Here is a 25,264-nt window from a genome sequence, read left to right on the forward strand (position 1 = left end):
TTTTATTAATTTTCTCATGAGAAATTTTTTAATTAAATTTTTTTTTATAACAATATAATTGCCATAAAATTCTAAATAAATTTTTAATGTCTGTCAACTTTAGCGTCATTCTTAAATTTAATTATTATAATTTAATTTATTTGATTTTCTTAAATTTAATTATATAATTGATAAATTAATAATTATTAATTTATATATTATAATAAAAAATTTAATCAATAAATTCGGAAAAAATTCTGAGCCAGACAGATGAAAAAAAAAAAAAAAACGTGAATTTTAAGAAAAAATATTATTTATTTTATAACAAACATTTTTTATATAAAATACAATTATCATTAACGTCGATCAGACACATTAATATATCTTATCAATTATTAATCAATCTTCTATACAAACTACATGAAGAATAATTCTAATTAATTAATTAGAAAAATTATGTAATTATCGCCGTTTTTTATAAAGTTTTTAAAGGCACCAAGAGTATTCCTTCATCACAAACTTATCAATCAACTTAGCATTCAATCCCTTGCGACGGTATTTGGTTGAGTTATTTCAATAATATTGTCATTGAACAATTAATATTAATATATATTTATTTATAATTTACGACGACTATCTGGCAAGATAAGCTCGTAATCTTTACCTATTTCAAGCATTTTTCCTCATAAAAAATTATTTTTACAAATTTTCAAATAATAATTTAATATTCAATTTACTTTGTTCAAATTATCTCCAATTATTTGATTTTAAGGTAGTTAAAACTCACAGCCGTCAGCGAATTAGTGACCGATTAAAAAAAGGAAAAATTACACAAGAAATTTACATAAGTTTAAAATTTCTTAGAGTTAGTTAGTTAGAGTTAGTAAATAAATAATTACAATAGATAATTTTACACGTTGAAGAGCTTCATGCAATATTTTTGACTTTCGTAATATTTTTACAAAAACAAAAAAAAAATACAGTCACTAAAATTCGGTATTTTTTTTTAATATTGTACGAAGCGTTCATTATTAATTTTTAAAAATTATCCTTATCGAGCAGCCTTAAGTTTCCAGCGCAAAAACAAGTAGGCCGCGATTCTTAGTACCAGGAATATCAAAATAAGAGCAAGGATATCGAGTGTGAAGTCTGCGTCGAGCATATCCAGTTCTTCTAGCGTCGTCGTTGGTTCTTTGAAGTGACAATATGGCTGGAAAAAAAATTTAGTTATAAAATTTTTTTAAATTAAATTTTTTATGAAAGATAAATTATTTACCTGGAAACATTTGAGCTTAGACCGTGCAAATCCATAAGTAGCTAGCGCAGTTCCTTCGAACCCGTATCTGATGTAACTCAAGTACGTGATCCACCTAAGGTAGACAGGAATGGCGTCGAAGCTGACGAAGAATCCGGAGAACAGCAGGAACGGAACTGACATCACTGGCGCCAGGAACACGCCGTTCTGGACATTCATCGCAGCGCCCACTACCAGTCCTACTGATTGCGCTACGTATGAAATCAGCAAACAAGCGCCTACGAACATGCTGAACCTCATCGCGTCCACTGGTTGACTCGTTAGGAAGTAGACGATACATAGGTACATCACGCAGAAAATTGTCTGAAATAATTAAGGATTTTTATTAATTATAAATATTATCTTTTGAAATTATACTTATGAATCCGCTCACACTAAAAATTTTTGTTTTTCAAAATTTGAAACAAGTCTTGAAATTTTTGTTTTAATGAATTTTGGAGAATAAAAATTCTTCTTTTTCAAAATAAAAAAAGAAATATACATTTATTTAGTAAAGTAAAAATTTCTTTTAACTCTAAATTTTATTAAAGTAATTCGTTTAGTTTCAAAATATTTCGACTATATTTGCGTTTGCGTCTGCGTAAAAATGTAATAGTTTTCTTGACAAGTGAATCTTGACTTTGGAAGAAGAAATAAAATATAATATTCTAAACAAGCTTATCTATAAATTATATTGATAGATAGGTAAAAAATTATAAAATCAAAAATATAAATTACTCGTGTAAAAAAATTTTCTTAAAAGAGTCTTGAAAATGTCGTTTGTTTAAGATCTCAAACGTGACACAAATCAAGACTGTTTTAAGACGACAAAAAAAAAAAAAAAAAAAAAAAACATTTACGAATTTGTTATGAAAATTAATTTTTAGACATTTTTTAGACGATTTTACGAGTTTTTGACCGCAACATTTTAAGTACGTTCTTTTCATATTAAATTTGAAATAGTTGAAAAATTATTATCCAACAATTTTATGACTTTTTTTAAGACGCTCCGTTTTAATGGAGTTAATGTTCCAGGGCTCTGTCGCAGTGATCTCATTATAAAATAGTCTTTGAAAATTTTTTAAGACTACAGTCGAGTTTCGTTGTGAGTCCTATTTGTTTTCTTTCTTTTTTTAACCAGGCTAGCGTTAGTATGAGAGAGATACTAATAGGACTGATAACGAGACTCGACGGTATTTAAAGACGCTCCATAATAGTTTTCTGGAGCATTGTCGCTGCGAGATCATATTAAAAGTCTTAAAACAATCTTTTAAACAATTTTTAAAGACTATTTCAAGATGAGCCGGAACATTAAAACGGAGCGTCTTAAAAGAGTATAAAAACAATCTTGGTTTGTGTCACGCTTAAGATCTTAAACAAATGCTATTTTTAAGACGATTTGAATTGTAAGTAAATTTATTGTTTTAAATTCATAATAGGGCAGATAGTTTAAGGTACCCGCGGGTAATAAGGCCTAAGTGATAGAAATGCTATTTAAAATAACCGCTTCCGCTAAAGGCTTTTCTAGTAGAAGCATCTAGCATATAAATGTCGCTACAAGTTTATAGAGTCCCGACACAACGTTCTTTATCTTCTATATTTCATCATCCTAAATATGCTAAAGTAGCGCAAAAGAATTCCTAAAAAACGATTTGATTAAATGGTAAACATTTTTTATAATTTTATATTTAATAATTAAAAATCATTGTTCTAATTTTTATCAACATCTTAAAAAGTATTGTTGCTCAATTTAAGTGATGATTGATCTCTAATACCAATTATATCAAGTATAGTATAACTATTTCCAGTATGTATAATAACCCTTAGGCCTTATTACCCTACCGTAGTAAAATAAGGCCTATTTGCAAGGTTTTTGAAAAAATTTAATTTTGTGTTTGTTTATGGTGAAAATTACCATTACTCCATTATATTTTATGGCTAATTTATTAAGTTAAAAATTAATGATACATTGCAATAATTAAATGCAATATTTTCGATTTTTTTTTAAATCTCCCTTAGCTAGGCTTTATTACCCGCCGGTATCTTATTATCTTTGGTCGAAGCTTACGTTGGAACAAAATTATGAAATTGAAGATTTTTATACTAGAATAATAAATTGTCTTCTGATGTTAGTATAAATTTTGAGGCCAAGTTTAAATGTTTTGACTAAATTTATGTAACAATTTTTGTAAAAAAAATTACCTGGAATGGAAGATCCGAAATAGTAATAGCTAAGTAATAAGACTTAAGCGAGTACCACCGGTTAAAGTTCTCTTTCATCAAAACCGGCATCTCCAATGGAAACGACAATATTGTGATAGTCATCGAAGTGTACATCAGGAACAACATGTTGAAGAACAGGAACCCTAAGTTGCTGAGGACTTTACCACCATCGTTTCCGATGTCATAGTAGAGCGCGCCGATGAGAAGTCCCACCAAGATGTGAGCGAAGAGACGGAGGTACATGAGCGTCCAGTCCCGACGACTGAACAGCAGTGTGCGTTTTAGAACAACCCAAAACTGCGTCAGCTCTGAGGTAGGGTATCTTTCTGAAGTGAGGACCATTGTTTCGTCCAACAAAGACGTATTTACGTCAATGTTGTCTTTCTTGTCCTCGACGGTGATCACCAGGTTGTCACCGTGCTTGGCAATCTCATTGGTCACGTAGTTAGGGATTACTGAGCTGTTGGTGAGATTGTCGTTCAAGTGGAGGTTATCCTTGCTATCCGCGAACTTGTCTTTGATGTTGCTGGCGTCATTTTTGTCGATCATGGGAATCATCTCGTGCACTCCCAAGGCCGACTTTTCGTCCTTGAGGCCGTTTTGAAGCGCGTTGTTAAGGTTGTCGGATTTTGAGTCAGGGAATGGAAATCCGTCGCGGATGTCATTCTTGCCGTTTCTGATCGCGTTGACCATCGTTGATATGTTGTCTCCATATTCACCGCAGGATACTTCAATTACTAAAAGTTTAAAAATTTTAGTTAGTTTACGTTTATCATGAAAATAATTAACTTCACGAAAAGAACAAAATTACACTGTATATTCTCTTATATTATACTCAGTGTAATCTGTGGTAAAAAAAATTTCAGATAATATCAAATATAATCCAGATTATACTAAATTATTTTGAGTTTAATCTCCGATTTGACCAAGTAATTTTTCTGGTTATACCGCGTAAGATTACACTGGATATAATACGAAAAAATATCCCGTATAATTTGAATTATACTCAGTAGAATCTTGGATTATACCATTTTTTCAAAAATTGTGATATTCAACTTTTTTCTTTTTTAATTTGTAAAATTTGTGAAAATTATAGTAATCAATTTTAAAAAAAAATTTTTTTTTTAAATATATCAAAAAAATAAAATTGAAATTTCGTTCAAAAAAATTAAAATTAAAATGGTGACCTCACTTGAAAATATTTACCAAAAATTTTTCAACCCCAAATTATCGGAAAAATTGTCCTTAAATTATCCTTAAATATTTTCTATCCATGCATTGCATTGCATTTTTGAAAAATACATAAAAAAATGAGTAATTAAAAAAAAAAATTAATCATCACAAATTTAACAAATTTTAGAAATTTTTAAAATAATTAATCAAATCAATTGCATTGAAATTTATGAAAATTAAAAAATTTGCTAATCTATCACGAATTTTTTTTTTTTTTTTTTTTTTTTTTTTTTTAAAGAATTTGTTGAAGCTGTGATCCTTTAAATTAAAATAGATTAAACAAAATTAAGTGTGAAATTAAATAAGTATCGAATTATCGCAAAAATTTGGTCTCCGATTTCTTATTGGCTAAAAAATCAAAGCGCGCAATTTAAATTTCTAGTTCCACTCTTATAATTTAGATGAAAAATATGAAAATATATCATGTAAGCAAACTATCCGTAATGTAATTGGTCAAATATATCATAAGCATGAAAATATATGCAAATTTGAATTCTATTGCGCGCGCAAATTTGAATTCTATCTAATATGGCAAAATTTTGAGAAATTTTATGACTCTCTCTGTGAGAATATGGCTACAGCGCCACCTACTGTGTTGTTTTGGATTAAAATTGATTACAAATTGCTACTTTACCGGCTAGTAGCTCTAATGAATCTCAAAAACGATAAATTAACATAAAAAAACAAAGAAAACCTACTGAAGGACGCCGGATTGTGGTAGCTCGGGCAATTGAGTCCCTGATAGCGCAAAAATGGCACCAACTGCGACGTAGAACCTTGATAAACACATTTCCCGTCTGCTAGAGTGTACAACGCGTCAAACATTTCAAATAATCTGGCACTTGGCTGATGGATTGTGCAGATTATCGTCCTTCCACCTCGAGCGAGTGTTTTCAGCAATGAAATACATTGGAAACACGACGATGAATCTAATCCACTGAAAAAAAGTCAATCAATAAATTAATTAATTATAATTATTAACATGGATAAATGAGTGCGTATATTATTTAATTAAGTATATTTTTCAACGTGAAAGTAAAGATAAGATAGAGAATCAGCACACATGAATCACCACTTTCTCTCAAAGCATCACAATAGTAAATACTTTTACTTTTAAATGTTATTCTCTTTGTTTCAAACAATCTTCCCGACTCATGACCTCAAATATCAACGAGATTTATTCAAATATAGACTTTCATTATTAATAATTGAAGACTATTCTTAGAAAGCCAGGGGATTAATTTTTTTTAGTAAAAAAAATTAAAAAATAAGAGCGTAGATGCTAATTACCTCGTTGGCTCATCGAAAAACATTATCGGGGGGTTGTTTACCAGCTCCAATGCTATGGACAATCGTTTCTTCTGACCTCCACTCAAGTTCGAGGTCATTGTGCGACGGTGCTCCGCCAATCCCAGTGTTTCAAGGATTTCTTGGATCTGGGGAATGAGTAAGTGTTATAATCATTTTTTTTAAATAAATTTAAGAATTAAAGATTTGCATCAAACTGCTTCGTCTAGCGAAGATTTAATGTAAGGTAATTTTAAGGGGCACAACCAGTGTGACAGCATAAAAAAGCCGATTTTTGGGAATTGAAATAAAAAAAACTCCTGCATAAATTATTTTAAAATTTAAGGGTACCCGGAAAGAACAAGATGACATTCGATATCATTTCAAATTATACTCAGTGATATCTGTGGTGAAAGAAAATTTCAGATCGTAGCTAGTGTAATTCAGATTACAATGAGTACAATCCAGATATCACCCAGTATAATCTGGATTATACTAGCTACTATCTGAAATTTTTTTTTCACCACAAATATCACTGAGTATAATCAGGTTATACTGAATGAAAAAAAAAAAATTTCAGATAGTAACTAGTATAATCCAGATTATACTGGGTGATATCTGGATTATACTGGGTGATATCTGGATTATACTCATTATAATCTAGATTATACTCATTATAATCTGGATTATACTCATTATAATCTGGATTATACTCATTATAATCTGGATTATACTAGCTACTATCTGAAATTTTTTTTCACTCAGTATAATCTGGAAAGATATTCAATGTCATCTTGTTGTGAAGATAATTAAATGATGTTCAAGATAAATTTGACAGATTTTATTTATCTGTTAAATCTGGAAAATTATTTTTATAAAATCTACGAAATTTAAAATTTCTTGAAAATAAAAAAAATTTTAAAACACCCACAACTCGTTAACTAACTGGCCAATTTTGCTCATATTCGAATTTGATCTTAGTATTGATTCACAGAATAAGCTCACAAAATTTCATGACGATCGATTGAGAACTGTGGGCGCAATCTTGCTGACATGGCACTTTATAATATATATATTACGATATGAGACCGGCTACAATAGATAGATTTCTAAAAAAATCTACTTAAAATTCGATTTTGTGAAAATTTCACCGGTTGTGCCTCTTAATTTAGTACACTTGTATTTTAGCGTGTGTACCAACTTCATCTTAATTTTCTGCTCTACTGAGGTTAACATCAATTGTTGAATACAAAAATTACTTACGACTTCTTCTTTTTCAGCTTTGTCGACTTTGTTGCTCAATTTCAAACTAGCGGCGACTTTCATCGCTTCTTCAACGGTAAGATTACCATGTAATTGATTATCTTGCATGATATACGCGGATAATTTTCTGAAACTACTCAAATTTCTCTCGTGTCCGTTCATCGTTATACTACCTTCCATTCCTGATGATCTGCAAAAAAATACAGCCACATTAATAATTAATAAAATGAATGAAAAAATTATTCAGGGTCCAGTGGAAAATAAAGATCCGTAATTGAGAGAAAAAACCGGTTTCAAAAATAAAAAAAAAAAATCGAAGGTAAAGTCAATGACTTTGAAAGTGACCCTTGCTCTTGAAATTTATTTTTTTTATTTATATTATTGATTACAATGACAAAGTGAGAGATATTTTTATCCAGAAACCGGTTGCTTAAACTTTCACTGGGCTTATCAATCTTTTTATTATTTTTTAGTTGGGGACTTTATTTAAAAAGCATAATTTTATCCTTGAACGGTCATCTAATATTTTTATTCAATATACGCTTGAGGAAAAAGCCGTGACATTCGGTGGGCATGTATTTAGTATGTATTACATTTGACAGTAAACATAAATGTATTGCCTTGACACCGTGTAGTTGACCTATAGATCTACGTGCATGTAAATTAAACTAGGAAGCCCTTGTCGTTGAATACTAATTGTTTTTTTATTTATTATTTTATTGTAGAATTTTTTTCTATTGATAATTCCATCAGTTTTTTTTTTTTTTACGATCATAATTGCCGTAATTATATAATTAATGACTAATTTTTTTAGATAAAAAATTGAATAGATGTTTCCTTTTTAACAATGAGGCATTTTATAATATAATCACTATTATTATTTTTTTAATAGTTCAAAAATAATTTTTTTTTTAAGCGGCAATTTTAAAAATTTTTTTTTTAAGCGGCAATTGAAAAATTTTTTTTTTTAAGCGGCAATTTTGAAAAATTTTTTTTTTTAAGCGGCAATTTTAAAAATTTTTTTTGACTAAAAATAAGAAAGGAATTTTTTACAACTAAAAAAATTTAAGAAATTAAACAAGTTTTTTTTTCTAATTACTTAAAAAACTCTACTTAAATAATTAACTTAATTTTTATTAACAATTATTACAGAGCAATGACTAATGTAATTGTTAAACGTAACAAACTGACGTAATACTAATTGTAAAATAAAATAGAAAACGTGATTATTGCAATATAACTTATATATTATCATATTTAAAGTATTAACTTTTCCTTATTTTTCAAACATAAAAAAACAGTACAGACACGGTAAAGTCTCTGTTTTAAATTATAAATTGAAAGTGAAATTTCTCAACTTTCAAAAATACAAAATTTCATTTCACTTGATATTGAGAATAAGTTTACTTTTAATTTTATTTATTTTATTTAAACAAATATTATATTTTATTTGGAATATATGTCAGTAACTTTAGTATATTGTTTTTATCGCGTATCATTTCCCGTTTACTATATAACCGGAAATCGCGACTTGTCATCCGTTATTGACGTAATTGTTGCTTTTTATTACTTGTTTTGATTCATAATAATAATATTATAAGGTGGGTTGCAGATCTTTGTATTGAGTTTCAAATTTTAGTGGTCGAAAATTTCCAAACTTTAGCTAATTCTAATTTATTAAGAAAATAATTAATGGAATAAATTTAAAACTTAATATTTAATAAATTCAATATTCAGATAAATAATTACCAACAATAATGCTTAGATATCTAGAAATAAAGATAATTTTTTATCATTAAATGCATCAAATTTAAATATTGCATAGTCTCGTGCAATTTAAATGTTAATTTTTGAGCCGTGATTTATCATTCTGTTGTTACATGTGGTTCATGTGATAAAATTCTATATTTCGTTTTATGACTGAGTATTTGGTTTATTAAAATATTACACGTATGATTTATAAGCCTATATATTTATCAGTATCTATAATTTAAATATTTATTTACATGGACTTTGTATGGAACGATATCCATATCCCAAATTCTAAATGTCAACAAAAATCATTTTTATCAGTTATCAATTTACATTCAATGTTATCGTAAATTGCTTACTTTTTATCTATACGCTGGCAATAACCCAGTGTAAAGATACGAGTCTTTATTTTTTATAAAATCTCTAATAATTTTTTTATCTAAAGAACAGTAAAAAAATTTTTCAATATTCTATTAAAAAAAAAAAAAAATAGTGCTTAATATTAAGTTTAAAACTTTCTAATACATTGACGGATTTTTTTTTTGTGTAGTGTAAAAATGCAACGTTTAGTTTTTGCGTAAAAATCTAATTGAAAACTAGCAACCCGCAATTAATAATGTGATTAAATTATGTGAATATAATATATGTAGTTTAAGCACTTTTTTAATAAATTTAAAAAATTAAAATTTATATCACAGGATTGATTATTAATAATTTAATGAAAAAATTTCAAGAAAATAAATTATAGAACCAACAAACTACTCAAAACTTTTTTAAAAACTTAACAATAATTATTGACTATATCAACAAAAAATATATAAAATTATAAATAGGCATAAATTTACATCAAAACTTTTTAATAATACCAAAACTAAATATAAAAATTCTTTTTAAAATACAAAAATATCAGACACAAAATTTTGTTTTTTCTCTTAATCATTTAGATGATTTATTTACTATCGTTGAAAAAAACATCAAACCGTAAAAAAGCACAAATTAGAAAAATTATTAGTAGAAAAAAAAATTTACATGCACGGAAAGTACAAGATGACACTGGATATCATCCCAGATTATACTCAGTGATATCTGTGGTGAAAATTTTTTTAGATAGTAGCTAGTATAATCCAGATTATACTGGGTGATATCTGGATTATACTCATTGTAATCTGAATTATACTAGCTACTATTTAAAAAATTTTTTCACTCAGTATAATCTGGGATGATATCCAGTGTCATCTTGTTCTTTCCGTGTGTATCAAGTAAATAATTTTGAAAAATATTATTTTCTTGATTTGAGTAGAAAAATTCTTAAACTAAGAAATTTTTGTTGGTCTAAGTAAATTTTATTCGATTCAAGAATTTTTCGTCTTGATTCAAAAAAATTATATTTTTAAAAATTATTTTCTTAGTTTAAGAATTTTTCTTTTGATTGAAGTTAATTTTTTTTTCAATGCAATTTTAATTATAAAAATCCATTTTATAATAAAAATATGTTCTTTACAAAATCTTCCTTATTTTCTCAATTATATGGATTAATATTTGACATATAATGAAATTCAAATGTACGAAATGAAATAAATAAAAAAATTTTGGCGAGAACTTTTAATCTATTCAAAACTACTCTAAAAACTTATCACAATAAATTATCTATTCTATCTATCTATAAAAATTTTAAACCTTGAAAAGTCACAAATTCAGGTCATGACCTTTCCAATGATACTAAATTTTACTAAAAAGAACTGATATAATTATATAAATACGCCGGATAGAAAAATTTCATATTTTTTCAATTTTATACACAGAAAGAAAAAAGTCTTGAGTCAAGCGTAAATTTTCTTAAATCAAGAAAATCTTAAGGAAAATTGAAAATTTCTTGAATAAAGTTAAATTTTTTTAAGCCAAGAAAATTTCTTCACCAAAATAACTTCAGTCTTCCTTATAATTTTCTTGGTTCAAGAAATTTTTTTCTCTGTGTAGATCAATTGAGAAGTTCAAAATTGCCAAGTTCTTAGTGGGAACTAAATAATTGAAGTTTTCTTCTTTAAAATTAATAAATATTTCAATGTCGATTTTATGGAAAAAATATCTATTTATTTTATGAAAAATCCCAATATAAAATAGAGATGGATATATGAGGCATCAACTTATTCGTAATGTGATTGGTCGAATATATCATAAGCATGAAAATATATGCAAACTCTATATTTAGGCGCGCGCAAATTTGAATTCTAATGATTAATAAAAACGATAACTTACTTGTATCCAGTAAGAATGTTAAGTAAAGTAGATTTTCCAGCGCCAGACGGTCCCATAATTGCCGTAAGTTCGCCAGATCTCAATCTCCCACTTACAGATTTGAGAATAGTCTTCTCATCTTAAATAAAAGAAACAAAAAACAAAAATTAATTTTTTTTAATGAATTATCTTAAAATTAAAAATAAAAATCCATTTTTTGTTAGTATTACACCTTTCTATTAATATTTTATTCAAAGAGCCATAAACTGGCATTAAATCTTTTTGATGACTCACAAGATCTAGCAACATTTAAGACTGAAAAAAATTGACCGCAATTTAGCAATAAATTTTTTTAAAATTCAAGGCATCTCCATTATTTATCACTTATAGTTAGCATTTTGTTAAACGCAAATAAAAAAAAATTCTGGATGATGGAAAACTAAGTTTAAGGTCTAATTATTGCAATAATTCTTCTAAAGTTACTAAAATAAATCACGATTATGAATCATGGCTAATGTAATACAAGTATTGCAGTTGAACTGGAATGTAGGAAAGTTCTGGATGGAGATAATCGTAATTCAACGAACCGCGAATGTAATTCCGGTCTTATGCCAGACAGATATCTCTTGCTCTTTTTCTACTGGTACGCAATTTATTTACATGTGTAAATATGTGTGTATGCATAAATATTTAATGGAAGTTTATTAAAATCTAGAATATGAAGTAGGGAAAGAAAGTGAATTTATTCCGACGATGATAATCAGCCCTCGGGCGATTGCCAAATCACGTGTAATGACTATTGTAAACAATATGTGAGCCCTGACCGCATTTGCTATCGACTCGAGGTCTTGTGATCAATCTTTTATTGCATTTATTTATTTATAATTCATAAATTAAGTTATTATTTTTAATAGCTCTTGTTTATTTAATCAAAGAATGGAAATTCGCGTTTTCTCAGTGATGTAAACAGAAGTTATACATAAGTAATGGAAATTTTATTTGGTATAGTTTCACGGAAAAAACGACTATGTAAAATTTACAGAAAATAATTTTCAAAATTTCCACAGTATATATTCTTTAAAATTTATAGAAAAAATATGTAATTATTACTTGTGAGTTTACGTTGAAACTACATATGTTTTTGTAAAATTTACAGATAAATTCTATGAAATCTCCCGGATTAAAAAAAAAAGTATTGAGACAAAGAATAAAGTATTGGTTTTCTAGTCAATCCGATACTTTTCAATACTTTTTTCTTTGTCTCAATACTTTTTTTTATTCAGGGCTATAAGAATATTATGTGATCGTTGCAGAGTAACTTCTTGAATTAAAATTATGTTTGATTATTGATTAAAAATCTAAATAATAATCTGTTAATAGTAAATTTAAAATTTTTATTATATGTGAACAAATTTTTTTTTACTGATTATAAAAAAATAATTTGTCGTGAAGTACACTGTAAAAAATCAGAAAAATTAAAATTTTTGAAAAAATTCAAAACCGTGATATAAATTAGTTTGCAATGATGCTGACTCAAGTAATGCTTTTTAATTCATTGCAATAAATTTCCAGTAATAATAACAGAAATAGTTATATTATAATTACAGACTGAATTTATTAAATTTAGAGATTTATAATAACAGAATTTACCACGTAAAAATAATCTATTAAGTCCTGTAAATATTACATGAGTCGACTTATAGATAGAATTTTGTAAATTTTACAACGTATTTTTTCCGTGCTGATATGAAATTCTGATTATCTATTAAAGAAAAATTTTTGTTTTCAGCAATTTTTGCTTCTAAATATTAGAAATTACATGTAGTACAATTGTACACCAGATTATTTTTCTTATAAAAACATAATTTTTTGTGATGATCTGAGGATCATTTTATTTAATAAATAATTTTTCAATTATGCAAAACTAGTAATTTTTTAATATCTTGAATATTTTATGACTAAATCATCAACAACAGACACTTTTAGGTAATATAATGAATAAAAATCTTCAATTATATTACATACGTTGGATAAATCTTTAAACCTAGTAATTATCAATTATATCGCATTTTTTTCTAATAAAAATTGTATTTAGTTGAGCATCATAACAATAATGATGCAAAAAAAGCTTTCTAATAAAAAAATAAATTCATTTTATATATACATTTTAAATACCGGTCTGAATGCGAGAAAATCTAAACTCTAGGCCATCTACTGAGAAATTTAAGAACTAACTTTTTTTTTTTTTAATTAGTTTAATTTTTACTAAAATTAGAGAGTAATTTGTAATTTTACAATAAAATTAACAAATTGTGAATTTTTTTATTAAAATTTAAGTTAAGAATAAAAATAATTAATTTTCACTAAAAAAAAAAAAAAAAAAAAAAAAAAAAAATAAATAAATAAATAAATTTTCAATTAACATGTAAAAATTTCTGGTTACTAAAAAACTTCCAAATTCTTCGCGAAATAGCCAATAAAAAAAGCCATAAAACTCTAAAAATTTTTAATTTCCATGCCGTTAGGCCGAGTCGCTAAAAAGCGATAAAAAATATCAGGTCAGTGGCAAAAATTCTAGCCGTAATATAATTAAATTTTAGCGATTTTTTATCGAAATAAATAATAAAAATTCTAAAGACTAAAAAAGATACATTTAATGATTTTCGCGATGACGACAACACTGAGTAATTCTTCTGGCATGAAAGACAGCATTTGATATCTTAAAATATTACTCTTGTAATCTTACTTGCACAATTAGTTAATTAGTGAATAGCAAGTAATAAATAATAACTGAAAATTTACTCTAACAATATTCGCATTGAATATTACTTAAATTGCAAAAAACAACTTGTAATATTTTTCATAGCAAAGAGGGATAGTGAAAAAAAAAAAATTACTGTTATTAACATTTATAAGACTGTCATGTTGCAACAATCGTGTGTCCAATCTATCACGCTAGATTAGCAGTACTCGATATTTTTTCCTTCAGTTTTTACTTTTAATATTTAAACCGTCATATCACTATAAATAATATTTACATTTTGTAATTTTTGTTTCGTTTATCTTCCATGTTTTTATACGACTGCTTCTTAGCCAATTAATTTAGCGGTTTTAAAAATAAATAAAAACGCTACTGACAAAACCTGTTCTTGGTTCACCGTTCATTTTTTATTCACTTTTGTTTTAATTATTTGTAATAAAGTACGTCTAATTTTAAATTGCAAGACGTCATCATTCTTATAAAAGACAAAAAATTCTTTTTAAATTAATTTTAAGACTTATTAATTTTATTACAAATAATAAAACAAATTTTCTTTCTATAAAAATCGGTATTCATTTTGAATTTCCCGCTAAAAAAATTGAAAATTTTCAAAAATCGGGAAGTTATTGTTTTTACCCCGTTTTCCAAAAATCGAGTTTTCATCAGATCTTGACGTTTTGAGATCCTACGAAGCTTTCCTGACTATTCCCGCGATGGTGTCTGTATGCCTGTATGTATGTATGTATGTGTGTATGTATGTAAACCTCTCATAACTTTTGAACGACTTGGCCGATTTGATCGCGGTTGGTGTCATTTGAAAGGGCTTGACCAAACTTAGATTTTGAATACAATTTAGACCGATTCCTACATATAGATTTTGAGGAATCTTAAAAAAACTACGAAAAAAAATTTTATCAAATCAAGTTTTTTTTGAATAACTTTTAAACGGCTCGATTGATCAATTCCAAAAACTAATCAACTCTTAACATCGAAAAACCACGTTGATCGCCATCAAGCCGGTCAAAATCGGTTGATTCGTTCGTGAGTTATCGTTAACGAAAGAAATCGAATAAAAGCGTTTTTTTCGAATTACACCGAAACTTCCGGTCTTATCAATTTGTGTTTAAAAATTTATCATAGAATTTGAAAAACTGCGTCGAATGCCGCCAACCGTGTGAAAATCGGTTCATTCATTCAAAAGTTATCGCAGTTTGAAAATTCAAAAAATAGTGTTTTATTGAACTTCTATCAGACTTTTGAGCTCAGAGAGCTCAAAACTACATCAAAATTATATTTTTGAGCTCTTCGAGTTTAAAAATTTAATAAGCGCAATTTTGAGCGCTTAATTACGAAAGTAGCGGGAAGTTGCTAGGGTCAACCGTTTTCCTAATATTTTTTTCTTTTAATAATGATTTAAGTCTAGTCTTAGAAAAAAATTAATTCAATAAAATTGTTCAACAAAAACACTTAATAACTTTAATTTGCGTTTATGAGTAAGAACGATTAATAGAAGAAATGAATTGCTCATCCAATACAAAAAATTGAAGACTCGAAAATTATAATTCTTAACATTAACATACAAAAAAGTTTATAATGTTTTTTTTCTGTTAATTACATAATTAAAAAAAATTCTAGAAGTTACATCTATCAACTTTATAAAATTATTAAAATTTTAATAACTTTATTTAGTGACTACCTATTTTGAAACAGACTTTTTAAGCAATAAACTTGCGAAATAATGACGAAAAAAGTGTAAATATGAAAGTGAAATTGACTTGTTAAAAAATATTGCAAATAGACGCTTAAATATTTGTTTATGCTACAATAGCTGTATAGATACTTGAACAATGTTAACTATGTAAACTAAGTTTTATTTATATAGAATACGATTATTCAAAATAAAGAGTTGTGGCACTACTGGTGTTTAGCAAGTAAAACTCGGATATTAAACATTAATATGTAAAATGTAAATTTAAAAATTTGAGTGCAAGAAACAAGAGAGTATCCGTGACATAACTTGAACTAGAAAATATGAAGTAGATGGGGGCGTATTTACTTCCGTCATTCGCAAACCTACTTATCGCGAAAAAAAAAGTTAATTTTAATAAAATTTGCAAGTTTTTTTTAACAAATGTATCTACTTTTTAAACTGCGTTTATAATAAAGAATAATTGTACGCTCTAGTAATGTAATAGAACATTTTCACTGTGGTCAATGTCACATCAGAAAACCTGTTTTTAACTGAAATTATTTAAAATAATAACTAGTGTGAGATCTAGATAAAAAATTTTGTCGGCTTGTGAGATTTTTTTTTTATTTTAAATAATATTTTATTGAAGGTTGAAATATCAATTAATTATGTTTTTTTAATCACTCGGAAGATTACTAATTATAAATTCAGATGAGGGTTCTTTCGCCGAAAATATATTTATAAATTCCTTCAAAAAGATTTTCCTTGTAGGAAATTTTTTTCTCGAGATTGGGCTTAATGTTGTAGAAGAATTTTGTTTAATCGTCGGAGTGAGTTTTTAATGATTTTTAGAAAGTATTTTTAGGCTTCAACAGGTTTTTCAATAATTACTGAGACGAGCCGTTTTATAGAAGACTTGTATTTTATATTACTATATTCCATCTAAATTTTTTTAAAAATTTTAAACATTTGAAATTCCCGCTTTTTTTACTTTAAATTTTAAAAATTTGAATTTCCCGCTTTTTTTACTTGCGAACGCCAATTTCTACTATAGTACTGTAGTATTGACGTCATCAACAGTAGCGCCATCTCTTAGTATCAAAGTAAAGTTTTTTTTTAACTTTTTAATATTTATCAAGTATTCATTCATTTTTTTTATAAAAATCCTATAATTAAATGGCAGGAAAAGTTTCTTGACAATTTTTAATAAAAAATTTTCAAATATAAAATTTATCTACAAAGATGATTTTTAAAATGAAATAAAAAAAATCTAAGTTAAAAAATAATAATTACGTAGTATATATTGACTTTATTAATACTGATATAGACTTTGAGATCAAAGGTTGCGATATTCTATCATCTACATAGTAATTATCTAAGCTCGCATCGATGAAAATTCTAGAAGAGGTTTTTAACTAAAAAATCAATTAATGATTACATTATAAATCTATCAATGAAATAAGATTTTAATTTTATGATTGAATTATTAAACCTGAATGAAATAATGCAAGTTAGGTAAGAAGATTTAGTCTCTAACTGCAAATTACATGTCCATTCATATTTATGTTGAGAAAATAAATGTACGACCGACAACTAACTGTACTAGATTATCGGTCATTAAAAAAATATTCATTCTCTTCTAAATAAACTTTTTTTTTATGAATGAAAATTATTTACTTTTCTATAATTGAATTCAAATTTTTAGTGACAGAAATTAATTTTTTAATGATCGTTAAAAAATTTTTTGCCGTCTATATTTTATTTCAACGGAATCCCCCTGTCAGTAGAAATTTACAAAACTTTGAATTGCCCGGGATTCGAACCTTGATCTTTCGCGCATGAGTTTTGACCTCTTTCCGTCGAGCTAATGTAACCTTTGGATGCTAACTCATCGACTTGTAATACATATTTTTATATATATTATGTTTTATCATTGATTTTGTTTATCTATTTTGCAAAAACTAATTATTTTTTGTATTTTTGTAATTATTAATAATGCAGAACGCAATACGCTTTTATTGATCCAAGCCTTCAAGTTTATATACTTATATAAATCCTATTTTCATTTTTGATAAATTATATTTTTAAATCTTGAGTTTTAGAACATTAAACTCTTGTTTAAACAAGAAAATTTCTAAGCGCGGTTTTGAAATTAAGAAACTCAGGTAATTGAATTTTAAATAACGGTTCTAAGTTTACCATCAGGTCTTTCAACTTTAATAATAATAATAATGAATGCATGAAATAGACCCGTAAAAAACTGAAAAGTTGGTACTTACTTCCTTTACGTCCTTCCCGCACTTTGTATGTTAAATCCGTAAATGCTAAGTCAACAGGTGGCCTTTTTGGCAAATGTGTGATTGTTTTTGGTTGAATCGGCACAATTTGAACCCTTACAACCGAGCCTTTTCTCGGTTGCATCAGGATTCCATTGGCGTCATCGTCCCTTGAACTATTTCCCTCTAATTTCATTTTTAGATTTATTTATTAAGAAATTACTTAATAAAAAAAAAAATTCTTAGTTAAAATTCTCTATTTATCCTAAAAAGTAATTTTTCTTTGATTCGCTATCACTGTCGTACTCGAATCATTAAAAAACTCAGCCACCTGAAAAAAAAAAAATTTTTAGTATTATTATTTTATAATTTTAAAATTTAATAATAATAATGATAATAAAAATCTTTATTTATTATCATTATTATTATGATTATTATTATTATTATAGATAATAATTTTAAAATTCAATAATAATAATAATAATAATAATAATAATAATAATAATAATAATAATAATAATAATAATAATAATAATAATAATAATAATAATAATAATAATAATAATAATAATAATATTATTATTATTATTATTATTATTATTATTATTATTATTATTATTATTATTATTATTATTATTATTATTATTATTATTATTAAATTTTTATAAAAGAAATTTCTTCACTAAATAATTAAATCTTACATTATATTTAATCACAAGTTGTGGTTAATTATGGTCACAAAAAATAATTAACGATTTGAACATAATACTTTTATGAAACCGAAAAATAAAAATCACAATTCACATCTATGGTAAAACAAATATGTGAAAATAAAATAAAATTCTTCGTTAATTAAACTAAAGTGACTCGTAGAAATAAAAATATAATAATCGTGATTAATAAGTGTATAACTGCAGAGCGAACGCACGGAGCGCTCGGTAACTGCGACGTTTAATACACCGCGGCTGAAGACGGACTGAGTACTGAGGACTTTTATTATATTATGGAGGACTGAGAATGGAACAGAGAGATTAGATTTAATGGTGAGGTAGAGGAGTAGGTACTGTATCAGTATACAGTAAGTCTCTACATATAGAACACATACAAGACGGCCGTCACCGTTGACCGTCGATCTGACTCGCGAATTTATGTTTTATGATCAATTAGTGGTTTGTGTGGATACAGATGCGTATGTTGCTTCATCAAATTTTTAATAATTTTAAAAATTATATATTTTTTATAAAAATCAAGTGTTTGAATTTTTTTCAAAATTAAAACGATTGAAATTTTTGAATTATCAGTTTTACCAAAATTTTCAATTTTGTGGTAATTAGATTTTCTGTTCAAAGATTTTACATTCGTTTAATTATTTAAAAAAATTTTTTATTTACGAACAAAACAGTAAAAATTTTTTAAAACAGTCACGTTTAAATACTTGAGAATATTTTCCGTGAAAAATAGAAGCGATGCTGTGAATATTGATGAAAAAATTACTTAATAAATAAAAAATTCAATCAATGACTTCAATAGTTAATAAAAAAAATTAAAAAAAAAAAAAAATTCAGAAGATTCATCGATTTGAAAAATCAATTGTATGTAAAATAATTTTTTACTGAAAAAACTCTTGTGGGTACTCGACATAGACGAGTTAACTTTTAGACCTTGAGTTATCCGTTTCAACGTATTATTATTACATATACGTATTAATAATTGTCTTCGTATACTTTGCATATGCATGACAGATAATTTTTAATGTTTTATAGTGCATATTACAATTTTCACGCAAGATCCGTCGCCTTCTACTTTCAATTTAATTACCGCGGATGTTAAACGATAATTGTTTTTGTTTTTTTTGCTTCAATATTTAGATTACTTATTAATGTACTATTTTTGATGATTAATTATTGAAATTGCATTGATGGTGATATGATAAAATTATACAATCGCACATGTATCACACGCGTCATACTTTGCGCGGTAAGAATCGATAATTGTTTATTTAAATCATAGTAATTTAAATAGTTATTCTTTATAAATTTGGATGAGAATATTTTGCTCATTGATTTTTATGAAAAAATTTTCGCGCTTTAAGTATGATAATAGTAGAGACTTTTTTTTTTTTAATAAGAAAATTTTTTGTGTTTATTTCAAGTACGGAGGAATGTTTTATGCACTTCAGGCTTTTTTCATATTAAATTTTAATTTGATCCATTAGTTTAAAATTTATTCATGAAAATCTTAAATAAGATTCACGATAAATTCTAACTGAACATATTAATAAATTACAAATTTATTATCTACAACAAATCTATAATTAAAATTAGATTTTAAAAATTGAAAAAATTTTTTTAAGATTCCAATGTAATTTTTTTTGGTTTTAGTAACTCAAATCATTTCTTTAAAAAATTTTAAATGACAAAAATAAAAAATTTTGCTAAAAATATTTTTTTAAATAATTGTATAACATGATCAATAGGGTAAGTGTGGGTATTACTGCGGTTTTTTCGGTAGGTCTTACATCAAAAGCATTTTTATTAAATTTTTCAAAAATAACAATAACTTTTTTTTTTAAACCAAAAATTGACTCATTATTGACACGTACAACAATTATTTAATTTGTTATTAATAAATTAAAATTAACTGGCTAACGGGTAGTACGGGTAGTAGTAAACTATAGCTTTTTTGTGAGTTTCTGTAAGAAAAGAGGAGCTACTAAAAGATCTTTTTCTTTACATAAAATGCTTCAAATTTAAAATTTTTTGCATATAAAAGTAAGATAACCCTTCTTTAATATCAGTTATGCATTAAAAATTGAATTTTGATCAATTAATATTATTTATTTAAGGACGCAGTAATTGCTACCAAAAAAAATGAACATGCTTGTATTACTGCGAATGTTTTCAATAATCCGCAGTAATAGAAGCACCTCTATTTGTATGCATTTGTACCAATTACTGTGGGTGCAAAATGCATATATTCTAAATTAAAAAGAAAATATTGCCTGTCAAAAATTGACAGTTCAAGTTGCCTTCAAATTGCGCTTAGTTAAAAATAAATAATTTTAAAAATAAATTATAAACAGAAATTGATAAAAAATAAAACAAATAAATCAAAGTTGATAAAAAATACAAGCGGTCATTATAATAAAGAATTTGTTGCATTAAATTAAGCAGAAAATCTTTCAAACCAAGAAATTTTCATTAAATTAAGTGAATGTAACTTTATTCAAAATTTTTTCTGATTGATTTAAAAAAATTCAAAATGATTTTTTTAAAATCAAGATTTGTGTTTCTTCGATAAAGCTCATTTTTTTAATTACTATAAAAACTCTGCTTGTTATATTATACATCATTATTCCGATCATTATTATTAATTGATATGAATTCAAATTATTTCAGAAATACGTTTTTCTAATCCATTCATTTTATTAAACAAATAATTATCTTTCAAGCGTATTTTATTAATTTCTTATATGATCCCAAAGTTGTTTATCATTGAATTTCATCCGCAGTGATAGGCACGCAGTAATTGGGTCATTCGCAGTAATTGGCACGCAGTAATAGAGACAAGCTCCTTTTATGCCCGCAGTAATACATACATATGAACTTTTTTTTTAAATGCTTATTATTTGAAGAAAATATTAGTTTATCGCACTCTTGATTTTTTTTTTTTTTTTCGAGTCAATGATGAGTCAAACTTTGGTTTAAAAATAAAAAATTATTGTTATTTTTGAAAAATTTAATAAAAATGCTTTTGATGTAAGACCTACCGAAAAAACCGCAGTAATCCCCACATTTACCCTAGAGTGTCTAAAAAAAAAAATCGAATAATTTTTTTGTCAATAAATATTGAGAAATCGTCAGAGTATCTCTAGAAAAAGATCTTCTGAAAATGTGAGCTCTTAATATTAATATTTATAGATAGCGTTTTGTAATTTTCTATTTCCTATTTAAATAACACTAGAAATTTAAATAGCGCGCCAAAATTTTAACCAACAATATATTCTTTTTAACTTTTGAATTTTTTAACGTGATAACGAGCTACTTTAAAGGTAAAACCAAACTCGTTCTTACGGGAAATTAAATACTCTAATTTTATTTTGCAAAATTTTTCTGCTACGCATTTGTCTTTGATTTAAAATTATTTAAAAATTTTTAGTAACTTTGACCTTCAAATTAAAAAAAAAAATTTCTTATAATCCTCACAACCGATAATTCTTATCACTTATGTATAATGACATTTATCTAGTCATTAAAATTCTTTTTTACTCAAAATATGTAAAACTCCTTACAATTTTCGACAGAAGATAAAACACTAAACTCAAATTTAAATGTTTTTAATAAAAAATTAATTACTCGTTGAATAAAAATAAGACATTTCATAAAATAAATGAATGACACTTATTGAAAAAAAATTTTATTACCAATTAATTTTTTTTTTTTTTTTTAATAAAAATTCAATACTCAAAGTATCAATTAATTATTTATTTACCTAAGGAAAAAAATAATTTCCAACTAATGAGTCACAGTGACAAGTTAATGAATACATATGTATACAAATTAAAATGTCAGAATTAAAGGAGAAGAAAACTTTATCATCATCCTGAAAACTGAAATCCAAAGGTTATCATCTGCACTATAATTCTATAAAATAAAATATTGCGACCTTTTGCAATGTCACTAGAGACTATTTTTTGTTACAAGTTACAACATTCATTATTATTATAATTATTAATGTATCATCAACATTATTTTGAAAGACTTTCAAGATTTAAAGATTTGAAAATTTTTTTATTTGATTCGCTTAAAAATCCATTATATTTATCATTAAAATTTATTCATTATTTCAATTCAAATAGATCTTTTGTCTTTTTTATTGTTACTGGAATTATAATAATATTATTTATTGACATTACAGACCAGTATATCAATATGATTATTATTAAAAAATTTTATGACACTAAGTTTAAAGTCCGGGATCGCAATACGCGTACAGCTCATTCTAGATTATAATAATTGCATCAATAATTTAAATTATTAATAATAATTTAAAAATTTTTATAAAAATTATGTTGAAATTTTTAAATTATAATTTTTTTTATTAAAATGATAAATTATATATTTGATAATAAAATTAAAAAATGAGTAAAACTTTCCATCGATAAAATTAAAAAACATTTTTTTTTTTTTTACATTTCTGATTTGATAAAAAATAAAACATGAATCAAAGTTTTAATAATACCGATTTACAATTCGAAACCTTGTATCAAAAAATTTTTAAATATTCACGAAGAAGAAATAAATACCAACTGAATAATCTTTCATATTTTTTGCAATCAGTAATATTGAAATTAATAAATTATAATTTCTTCCGTGAATTTTAAACCTTCAAAATTTATTATAAATAATATAATACTAAAGTTAGCGGTCAGCTGGCAATTAAAAAATTTTTTTAATAAATTAATTACAATAAAAAAATGCTTCTAAAAATTTTCACTTGTAATTTTTATTAATTTTCACAAGTGAAACTTTTTAATTAAATTTTTTTTTTTTTTATTTAATTGCTACAAAATTCTAAAAAAATTGTGACATTAAAGTTAGCTGATAATTTTTTAATTTTATTTATCAAATAAATCTTTTCTAAAAAACTACTTTAAAAAAATTGCATTTACAATTTTTTAAAATTTCTACATGTCAATTTTTTTTTCTCATTTATTTTTTCCATAATTTATTTGTTAAAAAATTCTAAAAATTAATAAATATCCGCTAAATTAATTTTCATTATTTGTTGAAAGAAGAAATTGTGTTTTAACACAAAAGGACATTATATATTGCAAAAAGAAAATAAAAATTAATGATACTGAAGTTAGCGGTCAACTGCCAATTTAAAAAATTTTTTTAACAAATTAATTACAAAAAAAAAATTCTTCTAAAAATTTTCACTTGTAATTTTTATTAATTTTCACATGTGAAACTTTTTAATTAAATTTTTTTTAATAATTTGTATGCTCTAAAATTCTAAAAAAATTTTTAATATCTTTCAACTTCAGTGTTATAAAAATTAAAGCCATCAATAAATAAATAGAATAAAAAAAATATTTAATAATTAATTTACAACTTCACTAAAATATGACATTAAAGTTAACTGTCACTTGACAATCTTTTTATTTTTTAAACAAAAAAAAATTTGTTTTAAAAAATTATTTAAAAAAAAATTGCATTTTTAATTTATTAAAATTTCTACAAGTCCATTTTTTAATTATTTTTTTTTTCTATAATTTATTTGTTAAAAAAAAATTAAAATAATTGTGAAGTGACAGCTAAATTTAATGTCATTAAATAATCCAAAAAAAATTGTGACATTTCTTTAGCTTCACATTAAAATTGTCAAATAAATAGTTTTATATGTAAAATATTTTTTACTCTAAAATTAAAATTAAAAACTGAAAATTTTCCAACGCTATTTTGCACAAATTAAGTAATAAAAATAAAAAGATAAACAAAAGTACCTGCGGTGAAAGGACGTGCTAATGGGAACCAGTTGTTGATCATTGACCGTAAAAGAACTACGCGATCTTGACTTTCGCAGAGAAAGAGAAAGACCCTCAACCTGACCATTTAAACATCTATACAAACATACAAATACATATTTATTATTATTATTATTATTATTATATTATTAATCTACAGTAACGGATTAAGAGAACAAAGGAAATAATTGTTAGAGAAGAAAAAACTTACCGCAATGACCGGAGAAATTTAAATGTCAATTTGGTTAACAATAGAAGAAGTGCTGTCAACAATAAGAAGAAATACAAAAAAAAAAATTAGAATTATTCGATGATTAATTAATAACTTAAACGAGGTCTGATTAATTAATTTTTTATTTACCTATAAAACATAAATTTATAAACTATAAATTTTCTAGTGACCGATAGATTAAAACTGACACACTCGTTAGATGTTAGATGGACTTCACTTGATCAACTAGTGGATTCTTGGATTAAAATGTATTTTATAACATAACATCGTTGAATAATACATCGAGTACGGGCACGGTGTAATGAGTGATTGCCTTGAAAACTAAACAATTATGGCGGATTAGATACGAGAAAGAAAAGATAAATATAGCCAGAGGCTAAAACTACATACATAGAGGCGCAATGAGAGTTAAGAGTCAAATTAGATAGAAAAAAACAAGTACCGGTAAATGTTTTGGGTTGCGATAAAGCTACATGGAAAGTTATCTACTGAAGTATTAGTATTTGAAGG

At 25.6% G+C, this 25,264-nt stretch overlaps 3 protein-coding genes across 4 annotated transcripts in view; 2 read left to right on the top strand and 1 right to left on the bottom strand.

Annotated features, from left to right (window-relative positions):
* Positions 1–25,264, top strand: part of LOC141536835 (peptidoglycan recognition protein 1) — an 87,143-nt gene that overhangs the window by 24,846 nt on the left and 37,033 nt on the right. The window lies entirely within an intron of this gene.
* LOC141536830 (ATP-binding cassette subfamily G member 4) lies at positions 275–25,083 on the bottom strand. 2 transcript variants are annotated; one of them, XM_074257589.1, is made up of 11 exons: positions 24,884–25,083; positions 24,734–24,785; positions 24,502–24,618; positions 17,997–18,324; positions 11,288–11,405; positions 7,280–7,469; positions 6,020–6,165; positions 5,428–5,666; positions 3,476–4,233; positions 1,256–1,597; positions 275–1,189 (listed from the first exon to the last, which is right to left on the bottom strand). In XM_074257589.1, exons 4-11 carry the CDS (start codon positions 18,187–18,189, stop codon positions 1,031–1,033), a joined length of 2,145 nt encoding a protein of 714 aa, XP_074113690.1. In that variant the 5' UTR covers positions 18,190–18,324; positions 24,502–24,618; positions 24,734–24,785; positions 24,884–25,083; the 3' UTR covers positions 275–1,030. The 2 variants fall into 2 exon arrangements, with proteins under 2 accessions (XP_074113690.1, XP_074113691.1); XM_074257590.1 differs by lacking the exons at positions 24,502–24,618; positions 24,734–24,785; positions 24,884–25,083 and adding an exon at positions 18,695–18,963.
* Positions 6,041–25,264, top strand: part of LOC141536828 (uncharacterized) — an 80,638-nt gene continuing 61,414 nt past the window's right edge. The window contains exons 1-2 of the mRNA XM_074257588.1: positions 6,041–6,176; positions 7,297–7,355. The gene's annotated coding sequence lies outside the window, so the exon portion shown is untranslated. The remainder of the gene's footprint in view (positions 6,177–7,296; positions 7,356–25,264) is intronic.

The sequence above is a fragment of the Cotesia typhae genome, unplaced genomic scaffold (genome assembly GCF_013202065.1).
Source record: "Cotesia typhae breed Kobodo isofemale line unplaced genomic scaffold, CoteBio_Ctyphae scaffold_45, whole genome shotgun sequence".
Taxonomy (NCBI): domain Eukaryota; kingdom Metazoa; phylum Arthropoda; class Insecta; order Hymenoptera; family Braconidae; genus Cotesia; species Cotesia typhae.